At 45.6% G+C, this 17,695-nt stretch overlaps 1 protein-coding gene across 1 annotated transcript in view; it reads right to left on the reverse strand.

The window, feature by feature from the left end:
* The window catches only part of LOC141213014 (uncharacterized), a 903,379-nt gene that overhangs the window by 106,988 nt on the left and 778,696 nt on the right, over positions 1 to 17,695 (reverse strand). Inside the window, 1 exon segment of the mRNA XM_073665145.1 lies at positions 8,363 to 8,507. Within this exon segment, the coding sequence (XP_073521246.1) occupies positions 8,363 to 8,507 (145 nt within the window).

The following is a 17,695-nucleotide window of genomic DNA, read 5'->3' on the forward strand; positions in this document are numbered from 1 at the left end:
TCTGACATGCACTGTGAGCTGTGAGGTCTTATATAGACAGGTGTGTGCCTTTCCAAATCAAGTCCTATCAGTTTAATTAAACACAGCTTGACTCCAATGAAGGAGTAGAACCATCTCAAGGGGGATGTAACGGGTCCGGGAGGCGGAACCTCTGAGCTACTATACAAGGGGGCGGCCCTTGTAAGGGAGCGGGTGGCAGTCTCTGGGTGAACGGACAGGGAGTTACGGCAAGTGATCAGGGCAGTCTCTGGGTAAGGGGTAGGTACGACCTGTGATGGCAGAGCCTCCGGGTAGGCTAGCAGGCAGATGGTAGATGTGTGCTCCCAGGTGAGCAAGCGAGAGTCTCTGGAATAGCAGGTGGTCACGGCACGTGACGGCGGAACCTCCGGGCTGGCAGGCAGGTAGGTAACGGAGAAGCGCTCCCAGGTGAGCGGGCAAGAGTCTCTGGAATAGCTGGTGGTCACCGCACGTGACAACGGGACCTCCGGGCTGGCAAGCAGGCAGGTAACGGAGATGCGCTCCCAGGTGAGCGGGCAAGAGTCTCTGAGATAGCTGGTGGTCACAGCACGTGACAACGGAGCCTCCGGGCTGGCAAGCAGGCAGGTAGCGGAGAAGCGCTCCCAGGTGAGCGGGCAAGCTGGTCCATAGACAGACTGACCGGAGTTGTAAGGCAGACCGTCGGACCTCAGGCAAGCAGGCAGGTAGCTGATGTGCGCTCCCAGGTGAGCGGACAAGTTGATCCTTAGACAGACTGACCGGAGTTGTAAGGCAGACCGTCGGACCTCAGGCAGGCAGGCAGGTAACAAGTATTCAGGCAGGAATCAGGCAGGTAACTAGCAGGAAACTGGCAGGAAACTGGCAGGTAACTGGCAGGTAACTGGCAACGGGACCTGAGGGCTGAAGCACAGGTGAGACACAGGTGCAAACAACATTGCTCGGGCACCTCCATTTTGGAGGAGGTGCCTTATATATGATGAAGTCCTCCGGCCATTGGCCGGGGACTCCTTAGGATGGCGCGCGCGGCCCCTTTAAGAGGAGGGGAGCGCGCGCGCGCGCGCCCTAAGCACAGGGGCCGGGAAGGAGCGCGCGCTGAGAGCAGAGCGGGAGGAGGACGCCGGGAAGGAGCGCGCGCTGACAGCAGAGCGGGGAGAGGACGCCGGGCACGGAGCAGAGCGGTGAGGGGAGCAGCGTCCCTGCCTAGCAGAGGGCAGGGACGCCAGCGCTACAGTACCCCCCCCTTTAGGCCCCCCCTTTTTTAGGCCAGACAGAAATTTAGCTAGGATGAGAGGGGCATGGATGTTCTCCCGGGGCTCCCACGTTCTCTCCTCAGGACCAAACCCCTTCCAATCTACCAGAAAAAAGGTCTTTCCTCTTACCCTTTTGGTGGCAAGAATGTTCTCTACCTCAAACTCGTCCTCAGCAGAAACCGGAGCAGGAGGCGTACCTGTAGACTTGGAAAAAGAGTTAAGCACCACAGGTTTGAGGAGAGACACATGGAAGGAGTTAGGGATCCGTAAGTTGGCCGGGAGTTTCAATTTATAGGCCACCGGGTTGATCTGACTGATGACCTCCAGTGGGCCGATGAACCGAGGCCCTAACTTATAGGAAGGGATCTTGAGCCGGACATATTTGGACGAGAGCCAGACTTTATCCCCAGGGCGGAATTGAGGAGGGTCCAGACGTTTTTTGTCAGCGTGTCTTTTCATACGCTCGGATGACAGAAGGAGTGCGGACCGGGTACTCTCCCATATGGAGGAAAATTTGTTAACAAGAGATTCCGCAGCCGGATTGTCCGCCGAGGTGGAGACGGGAAACGGGATCCGAGGATGCTGACCGTAGACTACAAAAAACGGGGATTTGGAGGAAGACTCGCTCTCGTGATTGTTGTACGAGAATTCGGCCCATGGCAGGAGATCCACCCAGTCAGAATGGTGGGCATTAACGAAGTGCCGAAGGTAACTGGTCAGGTTCTGATTGATCCGCTCCACTTGACCATTAGACTGTGGGTGGTAAGCGGAGGAGAAGTCCAGGGTGACGTCCAGCAATTTACAAGTGGCTCTCCAGAAACGGGAAGTGAACTGTACCCCACGATCCGACACGATGTGACGGGGCAGGCCATGAAGACGGAAGATGTGGCGGATAAAGTCTTTAGCCAGCTCGGGTGCAGACGGAAGACCTGGCAGTGGAATGAAGTGAGCCATCTTGGAGAAGCGGTCAGCGACCACCCAAATGACCGTACAACCGGCAGAGACGGGTAGATCAGTAATGAAGTCCATCGCTATATGCTGCCAGGGGGCAGCAGGTACTGGCAGAGGTAGGAGGCGGCCGGCCGGCAGGTGTCTCGGAACTTTGTTGCGGGCGCAGGACACACAGGCAGAAACAAAGTCTATTACATCCTTGTGCAGGTTAGGCCACCAGTAGTGCCGGGTAATAAGCTGGAGGGTCTTTTTCTGACCGGCGTGGCCAGCTAGTTTAGACGAATGACCCCAGTGTAGGATCTTCTCCCGATCAGGTACTGGTACGAACGTCTTACCAGGAGGAAGACGATTTAGACTCACGGGAGCCACCTGCATTACTCTGGCGGGATCGATGATATGTTTCGGATCCTCCTCGAGATCAGACACCAGAAAGGACCGAGACAAGGCGTCCGCCTTGACGTTTTTGTCAGCCGGGCGAAAATGAAGGACAAAATCAAAACGAGCAAAAAACAAGGACCACCGGGCTTGGCGCGGGTTAAGTCTCTGGGCATGCTGGAGGTAAGCCAAGTTCTTGTGGTCAGTGTAAATTATTACCGGGTGAAGAGCCCCCTCGAGCAGGTAACGCCACTCCTCCAATGCCAGTTTGATGGCCAATAACTCTCGGTCTCCTATGGAATAGTTGCGCTCAGAGGAGGAGAAGAGTTTAGAGAAGAAGTCACAAGTTACCATCCTCCCGGAAGATGATTTTTGAGTAAGTACCGCTCCGGCTCCAGAGGAGGAGGCGTCAACTTCCAGGAAGAACTGTTTGTTGCCATCTGGGCGATGCAGCACCGGGGCGGAAGAGAAGGCCTGTTTAAGGGAAAGAAAGGCCTCCTCTGCTTCGGGTGGCCACTCTTTGGGATTAGTACCTTTACGGGTGAGCGCAGAAATTGGGGCCGTCCGGGAAGAGAAGTGTGGTATGAAGAGGCGGTAGTAGTTGGCGAAGCCCAGGAATCGCTGAATGGCCTTCAACCCCTCCGGTCGGGGCCATTTCTCGATGGCAGACAATTTCTCAGGATCCATTTGTAGGCCGATCTGAGAGATAATGTAGCCCAGAAACGGAAGCGAGGTCTGCTCAAAGAGGCACTTCTCAAATTTAGCGTAGAGATGGTTCTGCCTTAGCCTGAGCAGGACCTGACGAACGTCCCTCCGGTGAGTCTGGAGATCCGGAGAGAAGACCAAGATGTCGTCCAGGTACACCACTACGCAGGAGTAGAGAAGGTCCCGGAAGATGTCATTGACCAACTCTTGAAAGACGGCAGGAGCGTTACAGAGACCAAAGGGCATTACCAGGTATTCATAGTGGCCGTCCCGGGTGTTGAATGCCGTCTTCCATTCATCCCCCTGACGAATACGAACCAGGTTGTACGCCCCACGAAGGTCCAGTTTGGTGAAGATCCTAGCCCCCCTCAGGCGATCAAATAATTCTGGAATGAGCGGAAGGGGGTACTTATTCTTCACCGTGATCAGGTTTAGGCCTCTATAGTCTATACAGGGACGGAGAGAGCCGTCCTTCTTTTTGACGAAAAAGAAGCCTGCTCCCGCCGGGGCGGTAGATTTCCGGATGAATCCTCTGGCCAGATTCTCCTCAATATATTCGGACATTGACCGGGTCTCAGCAGCGGATAAAGGATAGATACGCCCACGGGGAGGAGTAGTACCGGGTAGCAGATCGATGGGACAGTCGTATGGTCTATGTGGTGGTAATGTCTCTGCCTCCTTTTTATTAAAGACATCTGCATAAGACCAATAAGGAATCGGAAGTCCAGGTAGATTAGCTGGGGTAGGAGAGGGACGGACGGGATGGACGGGAACCAGGCAGGTTTTATGACAGTCTTGTCCCCAGCGAAGGACCTCTCCGGTTTGCCAGTCTAGCACGGGTGCATGTCTCTGGAGCCAGGGCAGACCTAGCAAGAGGGCGTGAGAGAGTCCAGGCAGAACATGAAAGGAGATACTTTCAGAATGCAGCATTCCCACCTGCAGGGTAATGGATTCGGTGATGAGTTGAATGGGGCGAGGTAAGAGGCCCCCATCCACGGCAGCGACAGACAAGGGTACAGCCAGAGGTTTGGTGGGGATGCGGTATTTCTCAACCAGGGACTGTGAAATAAGGTTCCCGGCTGCTCCAGAGTCAAGTTGGGCTAGTTCGAAATAACGGCTCTCCCCGTAGATGATCGAAACTGACAACAGCAGGGATGGAGAGGATTTATTCTTGTCTAGGTGGACCTCTCTGAGCGAACCTAGACACAGGCGTTTCCCGACCTCTCCGGGCAGGCACGGATCCGGTGCTCCTTACTGCCACAGTAGAAGCAGCTCCCCTCGGCACGGCGTGAGTCCTGACGGGTTTTGACCATCTTGGTCTGGTCGACCTGCATAGGCTCAGGAGAGTGTACCTGGGGAGAGATGGAGGGAATGACGGGTTTCTGGAAAGTAGGAGCTAAACGTGGAATCCTTCTCTCACGGGTGACCTCTTTGGCACGCTCCTGGAACCGTAGGTCAATCCGGGTGGCAAGGGTTATTAGATCATCGAGAGAGGTAGGAATGTCCCGACCAGCAAGTTCATCTTTAATACGACTGGACAGACCCTCCCAGAAGACGGATACCAGAGCGTCGTTATCCCAGGCCAGCTCCGAGGCAAGGGTGCGGAACCGTATGGCATATTGGCCCACGGTGAGACCCTCCTGACGGAGGCGTAGCAGAGAGGATGCGGATGAGGTCTTCCGTCCGGGTTCGTCGAAGACTTTCCGGAAAGCCGAGAGAAAAGCAGGCAAGTTGGACACCAGGGGGTCTCCTCTCTCCCATAGAGGATTTAGCCAGGCCAGGGCCTCCCCGGTGAGATGGGACATGATAAAGGCAATTTTGGCCCGGTCGGAATTAAACTGATGGGACAAAAGTTCAAAGTGCAGGGTGCACTGATTTATGAAGCCCTGAGCCTGGACGGGGTCGCCTCCGAAGCGAGGAGGTGCAGAGAGCCGGGGTCCGGGGTAGGATACCATAGTATTAGTGGGCAGCGGAGCTGCCGGATTGCAAGATATGGCACTGGCGGAGGTTGTTGGTGGATCAGACAGAGTGTTCAGGCGAGTATTAACATTCCGCAGGTGACCCAGGATGGCCTCCTGTTGGGACCTCTGACGGGACAGTTCAAGACAGAGGTCCGAGAGCGAGGGAGCTTGGGTGCCACCGGGTTCCATGGCCCGAGCAAACTGTAACGGGTCCGGGAGGCGGAACCTCTGAGCTACTATACAAGGGGGCGGCCCTTGTAAGGGAGCGGGTGGCAGTCTCTGGGTGAACGGACAGGGAGTTACGGCAAGTGATCAGGGCAGTCTCTGGGTAAGGGGTAGGTACGACCTGTGATGGCAGAGCCTCCGGGTAGGCTAGCAGGCAGATGGTAGATGTGTGCTCCCAGGTGAGCAAGCGAGAGTCTCTGGAATAGCAGGTGGTCACGGCACGTGACGGCGGAACCTCCGGGCTGGCAGGCAGGTAGGTAACGGAGAAGCGCTCCCAGGTGAGCGGGCAAGAGTCTCTGGAATAGCTGGTGGTCACCGCACGTGACAACGGGACCTCCGGGCTGGCAAGCAGGCAGGTAACGGAGATGCGCTCCCAGGTGAGCGGGCAAGAGTCTCTGAGATAGCTGGTTGTCACAGCACGTGACAACGGAGCCTCCGGGCTGGCAAGCAGGCAGGTAGCGGAGAAGCGCTCCCAGGTGAGCGGGCAAGCTGGTCCATAGACAGACTGACCGGAGTTGTAAGGCAGACCGTCGGACCTCAGGCAAGCAGGCAGGTAGCTGATGTGCGCTCCCAGGTGAGCGGACAAGTTGATCCTTAGACAGACTGACCGGAGTTGTAAGGCAGACCGTCGGACCTCAGGCAGGCAGGCAGGTAACAAGTATTCAGGCAGGAATCAGGCAGGTAACTAGCAGGAAACTGGCAGGAAACTGGCAGGTAACTGGCAGGTAACTGGCAACGGGACCTGAGGGCTGAAGCACAGGTGAGACACAGGTGCAAACAACATTGCTCGGGCACCTCCATTTTGGAGGAGGTGCCTTATATATGATGAAGTCCTCCGGCCATTGGCCGGGGACTCTTTAGGACGGCGCGCGCGGCCCCTTTAAGAGGAGGGGAGCGCGCGCGCGCGCCCTAAGCACAGGGGCCGGGAAGGAGCGCGCGCTGAGAGCAGAGCGGGAGGAGGACGCCGGGAAGGAGCGCGCGCTGACAGCAGAGCGGGGAGAGGACGCCGGGCACGGAGCAGAGCGATGAGGGGAGCAGCGTCCCTGCCTAGCAGAGGGCAGGGACGCCAGCGCTACAGGGGATCACAAGGAAATGGACAGCATGTGACTTAATTATGAGTGTCTGAGCAAAGGGTCTGAATACTTATGACCATGTGATATTTCAGTTTTTCTTTTTTAATAAATTTTCAAAAATGTCTACATTTCCGTTTTTTTTCCAGTCAAGATGGGGTGCAGAGTGTACTTTAATGAGAAACAAAATTAACTTTTTAGAATTTACCAAATGGCTGCAATGAAACAAAGAGTGAAAAATTTAAAGGGGTCTGAATACTTTCCGTACCCACTGTATATATAGATATGCATAGATCTACAGGGTGGGCCAATTATATGGATACACCTAAATTAAATGGGAATGGTTGGTGATATCAACTTCCTGTTTGTGGAACATTAGTATATGGGAGGGGGAAAACTTTTCCAGATGGGTGGTGACCATGGTGGCCATTTTTAAGTCGGCCATTTGGATCCAACTTTATTTTTTCCAATGGGAAGAGGGTCATGTGACAAATCAAACTTATTGAGAATTTCATAAGTAAAACTATGGTGTGCTTGGTTTTAACGTAACTTTATTCTTTCATGAGTTTTTTACAAGTTTATGACCACTTATAAAATGTGTTCAAAATGCTGCCCATTGTGTTGGATTGTCAATGCAACCCTCTTCTCCCACTCTTGACACACTGATAGCAACACCGCAGAAGAAATGCTAGCACAGGCTTCCAGTATCCGTTGTTTCAGATGCTGCACATCTCGTATCTTCACAGCATAGACAATTGCCTTCAGATGATTCCAAAGACAAAAGTCTAAGGGGGTCAGATCGGGAGACCTTGGTGGCCATTCAACTGGCCCACGACGACCAATCCACTTTCCAGGAAACTGTTCTTGTAGGAATGCTCGGACCTGACACCCATAATGTGGGGGAGCACCATCTTGTTGGAAAAACTCAGGGAACGTGCCATCTTCAGTGCATAAAGAGGGCAACACATCATAATGTAGCAATTTCAGATATCCAGTGGCATTGAGGTGTCCATTGATGAAGAATGGCCCACTATCTTTGTACTCCATATACCACACCATACCATAAAGATACGAGATGTGCAGCATGATGGAGCATTATGTCACAAGTCAAAAGTGATAACTAAGTGGATTGGTTAGCAAAACATTAAAATTTTGAGTCCATGGCCACGAAACTTCCCAGATCTTAACCTCATTGAAAACTTGTGGTGAATCCTTAAAAAATCAAGTGGACAAACAAAAACATAGAAGATGTGGTAAACTCAAAGCATTGATTACGTAATAATAGTTTGTCATGAGTCAGGATTTGGACATCCAGTAAGCCAGGAAGAATGGCAGGGTCAACACTGTTAATATTGAGTCTGCATAAGCTTGATATATTTGTCAATAAAAGTTTAAAAAGTTATAAAATACTTATAATTGTACTTTATTATATCATAGAAACATCTGACAAAAGATCAAAAAACACTGAAGCAGCAAGCTTTGTAAAAAACAAAATTTGTGTCAGTCTCAAAACTTTTTCCACAACTATATAGTTAAAGTCTATTAACAGATGTCCAAGGAAGGACAACAAGCAACAGGGCCATCAGAGCCCAAAGTTGGATTCAAAGTCTACACCAACTGATGCATTTTCATATTTACAAATTGTTGAGTTAATGCTACTGCAGGACACTCAGAGGTCTGATGCCATTGATCATTTCAGGAAAAAAAACAAACCCATGTTTGCTTTAATCTCTGAAAGAGTAACGTAGTAAAGTACTTTATCATGATCCTATTTGCAATATATCATGACATTCAACAGATATACATACACATATGTAGTGTAACATACTTTGTGTCAACAAATGCTCCTTCAGTCTTCTTCGGCAAATTTGAGACTTCTGTTGGCATCTGGTCAATTAACCAGCTGCAATACTGTGTAGGATCAATATCAGCAGATGGCATAGGAATGCTTAGCGAGTTGATGACAAGAAATTCTGTAAAGCAATAAAAACATATGAAAGGTAATTTTTGGTACCTATGAAACATGATCCAATTGGAAAAATCTGATTTTATTAAGAAGACTAAGATATAGTAATTATTAATATTGTGTAAACGAAGTTGTCAACTACTTGGACAGTCCCTTTTGAAATGCAACATTGTCCCATGTAAAATAAAAACACCATGTACCAACTTCCTATAAAGCTGTTGCTCCAGCATTGTCGTCGCTGTGTTATGTCATGTGATAATGCAGCAATATCAGCGCTGGCAAACACAGCACTGACATCGCTGGAATAGCGCCAGTCTGATAGGCGAATATATGGTGTTTTTATTTTAAATGGGGCACTGCAGTATTTAAGAAGGGATTGTCCAAGTACTGGACAACCCCTTTAACTTCTTCCCGCTGCATGAATTCTGGGCCCTTACAGTGAAGCAAATTTAGTAATTTTGCTATGACTTTATTTAACAGGATATACCTTTTTAGACATTGTATGTATATGATGATTTTGATTTTTTTTTTGCAGGAAACACAGGGCTTTCTTTATTTTTCTCTGGGATTTTTGCATAAATCATGCAGAAAGAAAAACACTGCAATACAGTAGAAAAACTCATACTATCTGTGAAACGCGACTGGTGGTAGTATCATGTCTTATTTTGAGGCATCTCAGCCAGGATGGCTTGACATCATTGATGGAACAATCAATTCTGAATTTTAGCAGCAAATTCTAAAGGAAAATTTAATCTGTCCATGAGCAGAAACGCAAGAGAACTTGGGTCATGCATCAAGACAATGAGCCAAGGCACACAAGTCGTTCTATAAAAGAATGCTTAAGGAAGAATAAAGTTCAAATTTTTAAATCCTGACCTCAATTCTATAGAAATAAAGGAAGAATCGGTTAAAAATCCTCCAAGCTGATGTTCAGAAATAACCACAATTATAAAAAATGTTTGATGCATCAAAGGATCACATACTTTTGCCACAGAGAGGCATGTGATATTGGGTCATTTTCCCCAAAGAAAAAAATGATAAAGTCTAATATTTCTGACTCACTTGTTTTTTTTATCTACTTTTAGGACTGTAGAAATATGGAAAATTTTGAAAAGTTCACTAACCTTTAACCACCACTGTATAATCTAAAATATATTGATGTAGTTAAAATTTAAAAAGAATAGTACCGTATATACTCGAGTATAAACCGACCCAAATATAAGCCGAGGCACCTAATTTTACCACAAAAAACTGGGAAAACTTATTGACGAGTATAAGCCTAGAGTGGGAAATCCAGCAGGAACTGGTAAATTTACCCATCCTGGCAAGAATGCCCCCGTCATCCCCAATCCTGGTATGCATGGCCCCCTCATCCCCAATCCTGGTATGCATGGACCGATCATTCCCAATCCTGGTATGCATGGCATCCCTCATCCCCAATCCTGGTATGCATGGCCTCCTCATCCCCAATCCTGGTATGCAAGGTTCTCTCATTCCCAATCCTGGTATGCATGGCCCCCTCATCCCCAATCCTGGTATGCATGGCACCCCTCATCCCCAATGCTGGTATGCATGGCCGCCTCATCTCCAATCCTAATATGCATGACACCCTTCATCCCCAATCCTGGTATGCATGGCACTCCTCATCCCCAATCCTGGTATGCATGGACCGATCATTCCCAATCCTGGTATGCATGGCATCCCTCATCCCCAATCCTGGCATGCATGGCCTCCTCATCCCCAATCCTGGTATGCAAGGTTCTCTCATCCCCAATCCTGGTGTGCATGGCCCCCTCATCCCCAATCATGGTATACATGGCACCCCTCATCCCCAATGCTGGTATGAATGGCCGCCTCATCCACAATCCTGGTATGCATGGCACCCTTCATCCCCAATCCTGGCATGCATGGCACTCCTCATCTCCAATCCTGGTATACATGGCCCCCCATTACTGCACACATGAAAATAAATACACACTTCTATTCACCTTCCTTCCCTGTGCTCCAGCGCTGCATCCTGTTCTGCCAGCATCTCACCTCCGCATCTGAGCAGCGCATGACGTGGGTGTGGAGAAGAGTGAATATTCATTTTCTTTAGCAGCGGGCACACGTGGTAGCTGCAGCAGCGGCTACTGCCTGTGCCCGCTCCTCCACTGTCACAACCCCCTCACCGGTATAAACTGTATATATAAGTATATATAAAATATATACCTGAGTATAAGCCGAGGGGGGCATAAAAAAAATTTGCTGAAAAAGTCGGCTTATACTCGTATAATACGGTATATACGGTATATTTTAAAAAATTGGAAATGGGCTGACATTTATTTTTTAGACCAAAGCATAATTGTGAAAGAATAAATCTTTGTAAAGCACATTTACTTGCATTACTACATGGACAGACATACTGGTATAGTGTCACCGGTTTACCGCGACAGAGAGGAGCCAGAAGACCGCAGCGTCTGATTCCTCCTACTCCTGTACTGACTAGAAGCACTTTACCTTCATATTAAAATGTGCAGGTTTCTTTTATCAGTGCAGGGGTTAATCTGCTTAGCTATAAGCTCCTTAAAGCTTACCTGCCTTGATGCTTGCAGCTGTTCACTGTTAACCACTCCCCTCTCCTATATATACTGGACCTTGGCTAGCAGTCATTGCCAGAGCTAGCTTCATGCTGCATGGTTCTAGGAGTTTGATGGTTTATTGTTGTTTGAGAAGGCGTTTGGTGGATTTTGCTAAGACTGTTGCGTGGTTTTGGTTGTGTGTTTATCGCCTCCTCCTACTTTGGTTTTACCCCCTCCTCCACTCCCCGGTGTTATCCTCTGTTGTTTGTGTCTATATATTTGTACGGCTGGTATTTTCCTTTATCCCTGTTTGTATTACCTTATTAATCTGGTTGGTGTATTGCGATGCACTCCTACTCCCCTCTTCCCTGGCGGGGGAGGGGAACAGACTGAGGGCGGATTGAAGAGAATAGACAAGGTACGTGGCCCTGGCCACTATTCGCCCCCCTAACGTCAGTACTTTGTAGAGCCTCCTTTTGTTGGAATTATAGCTGTAAGTCACTTTGGATAGGTCTCTATGAGCTTTCCACATCTTGCCACTGGGATATTTTCCCATTTCTCAAGGCAAAACTGCTCCAGCTCCTACAAGTTCGATGGTGTCTTCTGGTGAACAGCAATCTTCAAGTCTGACCACAATTCTCAATTGGATTAAGGTCTCGGATTTGACTAGGCCACTCCAAAACATTTACACGTTTCCCCTTAAACCACTCGAGTGTTGCTTTAGCAGTATGCTTTGGGTCATTGTCTTGTTGGAAGGTAAACCTCTGTCCCAGTATCAAATCACTGAACGAATGAAATAGCTTTTGCTCAAGAATATCCCTGTATTTCACACCATCCACCTTCCCCTCTACTCGGACCATTTTCCCTGTCCCTGCTGCCGAAAAATATCTCCACAGCATGATGTTGCCACCACCATGTTTCACTCTGGGGATGGTGTTCTTGGGGTGATGAGCTGTGTTGGTTTGGCGATAGACATAGCATTTATCTTGATGGCCAAAAATTTCAATTTTTAGTCTCATCTGACCACAGTACCTTCCTTCATACATTTGGGCAATCTCTCACATGTATTTTGGCAAACTCAAAATGAGCCTTACAATTTTTTTGTTTATGTAAAGGCCTTTTTCTACCCCCTCTGCCATAAAAGGCACCTCTATGGAGTGTATAGCTTATTGTGGTCATATGGACAGAAGCTACAGTCTCTGGTTGGGGAATCTGCTGCTCCTTCAGGGTTATCTTTGGTCTCTGTGCTGCCTCTCTGATTAATGCTCTCTTTGCCCGGGCTGAAAGTTTTTGTGGGCAACCCTCTCTTGTCAGGTTTGTTGTGGTACCATGTTTTTTCCATTTGATGAAAATGGATTTGATGGTGCTCTGAGGGATCCTCTGAGATTGGGATTTTTTTTTATAACCCAATCCTGATTGGTACTTTTCAACAACTTCGCCCCTGACTTTTGGAGATCGCCTTATCTTCATGGTGTTGTTTGGTTAGTGGTGCCTCTTGCTTAATGGTGTTACAGCCTCTGTGGCTTTTCTGAAAAGGTGTGTAAATACTGACAGACCATGTGACACTTAGATTGCACACAGGTGAACTTCCTTTCAGTAAGAATGTGACTTACAAAGGTAATTGTTTCCACCATAAATTTTTAGAGGCTTAATTGCAAAAGGGGTGAATACATATGCACATGCAATTTTTAGTTATTTAACCCCATAAATTAAATTTATGCCTATAGTTTTCTCACTTTAATTCACCAACTTAGACTATTAGTGCTGATGCATCACACACACATCGTATTACAAAAATATTTAAACACAGGTTGTAATATGCAAAATAGGTAAAAAGCCAAGGGGATGAATACTTTTGCAAGCAAATGTGTTTTCTGCCATTACTCCATAGCAATTTACAGTCATCATTATTACTGTCCGCATTAGTGCTCACAATCTATATTCCCTATCAGTACATCTTTGGAGTTTGGGAGGAAACCGAAGTACCCAGAGCAAACATGGAGAGAACATACAGAGTTGGGATGCTGTGTAAAATGTAAAGAAAACAAAAAATGCAATGATTTGGAAATTTCTTATATCCATATTTAATTCACAACAGAACTTAGAACACAGATCAGAAGGTGAAAGTTACATTTTTCCATTTCATTTGAAAACTTTAACTCATTTAGAAATTGATGATAGCAACACATCTAAAAAAAAGCTGGAACAGAGCCAAGTCTACCATTGTGTAGCATCCCCTCTTCATTTTACAACAGTTTGTAAATGTCTGGGAAGTGAGGAGACCAACTGCTGGGGTTTTGAGAGAGGAATGTTGTACCAATCTTGTCTGATGTAAGATTCTAGCTACTGAACAGTCCTGGGTCTCCTTTGGCAGATTTTTCATTTCATAATGCAAAATTCATCACCCGAAATCTTACTTTGCAAAGCTGTTGTGAAGGATGCTGTATGAGCACCGTCTTCTAAAATATGCAAGGCTTTCCCTATAATAGACGTATGTTGTTATATAGCAAATAGCCTACATTGTTCTCAAACCTCTATATAATGCTCAGTATTGATAGTGTCTCTCAAGATGTGAAAACTGCCCATGCCATAGGCACTAATGCAATCTCATACCATCAGAGATGAAGGCTTTTGAACTGTGCGCTGATAAACTGGATGGTCCCATTCCTCTTGAATGAAATCCTTGGTTTCCATAAAGAATTTTAAGTTTTGATTCATCTGACCACAGAACAATTCTGCAATTTCCTTAGGACCATTTTAAATGAGCTTTAGCCTAGAGAAGATGGCAGCATGATAGAGCTTTAATTTGCATTTGTGGACTGAACAGCGAAGTGTCTTCACAAACACTTATTTTTGGAACTATTCTTGAGCCCAGTATTTCTGAAGTATTCCTGAGTGATTTGTATGATCGAATAATGCTGCTTGTAAATGTAGTGCTTTCTGAGGGTCCATAGATCACGAGCACCCAATATTGACTGTCGGCTTTGTCTTTTGTGTACACGTATTTCTCCAGAATCTCTGAATATTTTTAAGGTATTATGTACTGTAGATGTTGAGATAGTCAAAGCCTTTTCAATTTTTCATTTAGGAACATTTTTTAAAATGGTTTCAAAAATTTTAGATGCAGTTGCACATAGATTGGTGAACCTCTGACCATATTTGCTTTGGGGAGACTCTGCCTCTATAACATGCTGTTATTATGAATAGGAGTGTGACTTAGCTGAAAATTGACCCTACCACTGTTTTTCATTAGTAGCACTTATTTTTCCAGAATTTTGTTAACCGAGACAAACTTTTTAAGATGAGTTGCTTCTGTCGATTTCTAAATGAGTTATTTTTTTCAAATGAAATGGAAAAAATGTCTACCTTTCCACTTCTCATATATTTTCTATGTTCTGTTGTGAATAAAATATGGGTATAAGAGATTTCCAAATTACTGAATTTCTTGTTTTCTATACATTTTACATAGCATGCCAACTTTTTTGAAATTGGGGTTGCACATCCTTAGCCTTTTCTTCTGTATTATGAAGTATAGATGAAAAGGCTGAGGATGTATTATCTTTAGAGAAATACTTATTAACCTCTATGAAAACTTTCCAAATAACTATTTCAACCATATTTTAAGGTTTCACTGAGGACTCAAGTCTCACTTTGTATGTCAGAATCTAACCTATTTAAACCAAAAAATGGTGCATTAATACAGATCATTTGCACTCAGGATATAAAAGTAAACTCTGATTGATGGAAAAAAAATATTTAAAGGTTTTTGGGGGGGATTAGTGCACCCTTGGTAAATAAAAATTTTCAGGTAAAAAAGGTTGGAAGGTGGATATATGTTTTTTTTAACCCACCAACTATCTAATTGTATAAGAACATATTATCCGTGTTGTAAAGCAAGAGAGCAGTATTGAATTACTGCAATTGCTACAGAAGTGGAAGAAAGTCAGTGCAGATTTGATTTTATGACTCTAAAGAAAAAATTATAGTCTTGGTAAGGACAATTTGTTATTCCTTAAAAGAAAGATACATCAGAAGGTGAGTGGATAGTAATGTTTAATGCCAGGCAGCTTTCCATTTCACAAAACTGATTTCAAAATTGATTTCTCTGTATGTGTGTAGAAATGCTGACTGACAGAATCACGCAGGACCAATAAATCTGCCAAATATTTTGTTAAGTACTTATTCATTTTGAAATATATCTATATTACCAGAATAACAATAGAATATTGCAAGGCAGGGTGCATAAATTGTGCTAATGATAACAAGACAAAACTGTGCACCTCTAAATCAATATTCCTTTCTAATGTAATATCAAAAAAGCACTGCAAACATCAATGAAAAAGCACAATAAATAAAACTTAATATAATGATAAAAACCTAAGAATCTGTGGAAAACAATAACATATTAGAATATGTAACGCCTTCCAGGATTTCTAACTGAAAAAATAGTAATTAAAAAAAGTCCTTTTAACTAAAAATTCAATTCTTAACTACGTAAACCCTTAACAGTTAAAGTGAATGTTTCATTAGAAAATTACATATGGTCTAAATCCTGTTTCTCTGTAAATATATTTTGTAAAAAAATGTTGATTTTTTTTTCAATTTTCCATATCTACCGGTATATCACAAAAAAAAAATTAGAACAGATACTGGACTGTGCAGGTCATATATGTCAATATATATTCAAGAAAATAGAGTGTCAATCACACACGTTGTTAAATTGACATATATCAGCCTAGACCATAGAATGACAGACCATTCAGAAAAAATACATATGCCCCGAAAAAAAAAACCCCGAAGATAATGGTCATGTAAATGACAACAGTCATTGGGATCAATTAAAAAAACCTTTATTATACAACCATTGGTTACTTGATGGCACTGCACAAAGTGCACACACACATTTAACAATACATATAATGATTCAATGGCAAAAAAGGGGGTTAAGACAGTAAAAAAATCTAAAGACACCTGGACCAAAGCAAGGATGAATTAATTCAATAGTAGTGATACATCATGTTTCACAAGAAAAAGCATGATATTTGTCATACTTCACTGATTAGGAAACATACACTAAATAGCGTGATGTGGACGCAATTGAACTGCCCTAATATTACCAGGGACAAACCCATATTATTAATATATATATGTGGTACTCATAAACACAGTGTACTCTGCGATATAAAAAAATGGGATGAATGCCAGCCAATCTTTCAAAGATTCATGTAATTCTGTGGTACATATAAACCAGCAACCTCAATAATATGGGACCAAAATATAGGCTGAGAGGCTAATGCCAGAAGAGGATTTGTAAAGTTGCTACCTACAAATATCAATACTCAATGGTAACTAAACTTGCATTTCAAACTAAAACTCCATACACAGGCAAAACCAATGTATATAATCAACAAAGCCAATTCACATTCTATGCTCAACCATAGTACTAGGTTCCCCTTTCCTCTACTGGGCTGGATTATCACAGTTAACCCCTTAACTGGACCTAATCAAAGCCCAGAGAGATCCAACTGTTGAGAACATTCTCTTTAACCCTTTTAGTGCCAGAGGGAAACTACTTCCTTCCCTACTACTACATTCCCCCACACTTCAATGATGGTCGTCCTCGACCATACTAGGCAACCAATCACATAGTAACCCTTATAACATCATATCACATTACTAAAACATTTTAGTACCAGAGTGATCCTGAAGTCTTCTTCTTGTGTGGGAACTGGCCCTTCTCAGTTAAGGGCCCCGGAACAGCAGTCAGGACAGTTCATTGTCATACCATTCAAAACTTTTCAGGAATACCAGTCCTTCTTGGTAAGGACTCCGGAAGCAAAGTGTCCATGTCCATTTTATCAAAACAGGTCATCTCATCAATGGCCCTTCATCTTCCTTAAGGGCTGGATCCTGAAGCACACAGTCAAGTGGAGTACCCCATGAGTCTTTTTCTTCGTGGCCCTAGCGGGGGTCACCGGTTCTTCCCGCTAGGCCGCAAGTCTCTTAGTAGTAGAGGATATCAAACCTCAAGTTGTGCCTCAATGTGAACCCTCTCACACCACAAACCTTCAGCCGTCCGCGGCTACTACAGGCCCACCTGGTCTCGAGGGTATCTCAAACAGTCCCTCTGATTCCGTTTTAGCAAAAAAAACACACAGACCTTCTGGCCATGAAGGTATCAACAGTCCTTCCAAAAATAACAAAGGCGAGGCACCTTAAACTTCGTTTCCTGAGACTCGACTGGTCTTCAGCCTTTAAATAGGGGTTCCTCGGAACTTGACCCCTCAAAATACCCTGCTCGACGAATCGAGTAACTGCCCATAGGGCACCGTGGTCACTGCTGAGGTGTCTCCTGGAATTTCTCCATCTTCTTCCAGACTCCTCTCAGGCAGAACCAAGCCACTTCCAGCTGAACTCATCACTGGAACTACCTGCACATCTGCATCAGGCTCCCAGAGTGAAGTCAAGGTCCAAAGTCCTTCCTGAAGCTCCTCTACCATCTTCATCCCCTCGGCATACCACCTCTCTACGCTTCTAAGGAATTCAAAGCAGCTTCTTTGGGCTGGCAACTGAGTAGCATGCAATAGTTGCTGGCCTGCGTCCGGCCTTACTGAACGGGGTGGAGCTGAGGCTT

The sequence above is a fragment of the Phyllobates terribilis genome, unplaced genomic scaffold, assembly GCF_046119375.1.
Source record: "Phyllobates terribilis strain yellow unplaced genomic scaffold, ASM4611937v1 Scaffold_2__4_contigs__length_985480577, whole genome shotgun sequence".
NCBI lineage: Eukaryota > Metazoa > Chordata > Amphibia > Anura > Dendrobatidae > Phyllobates > Phyllobates terribilis.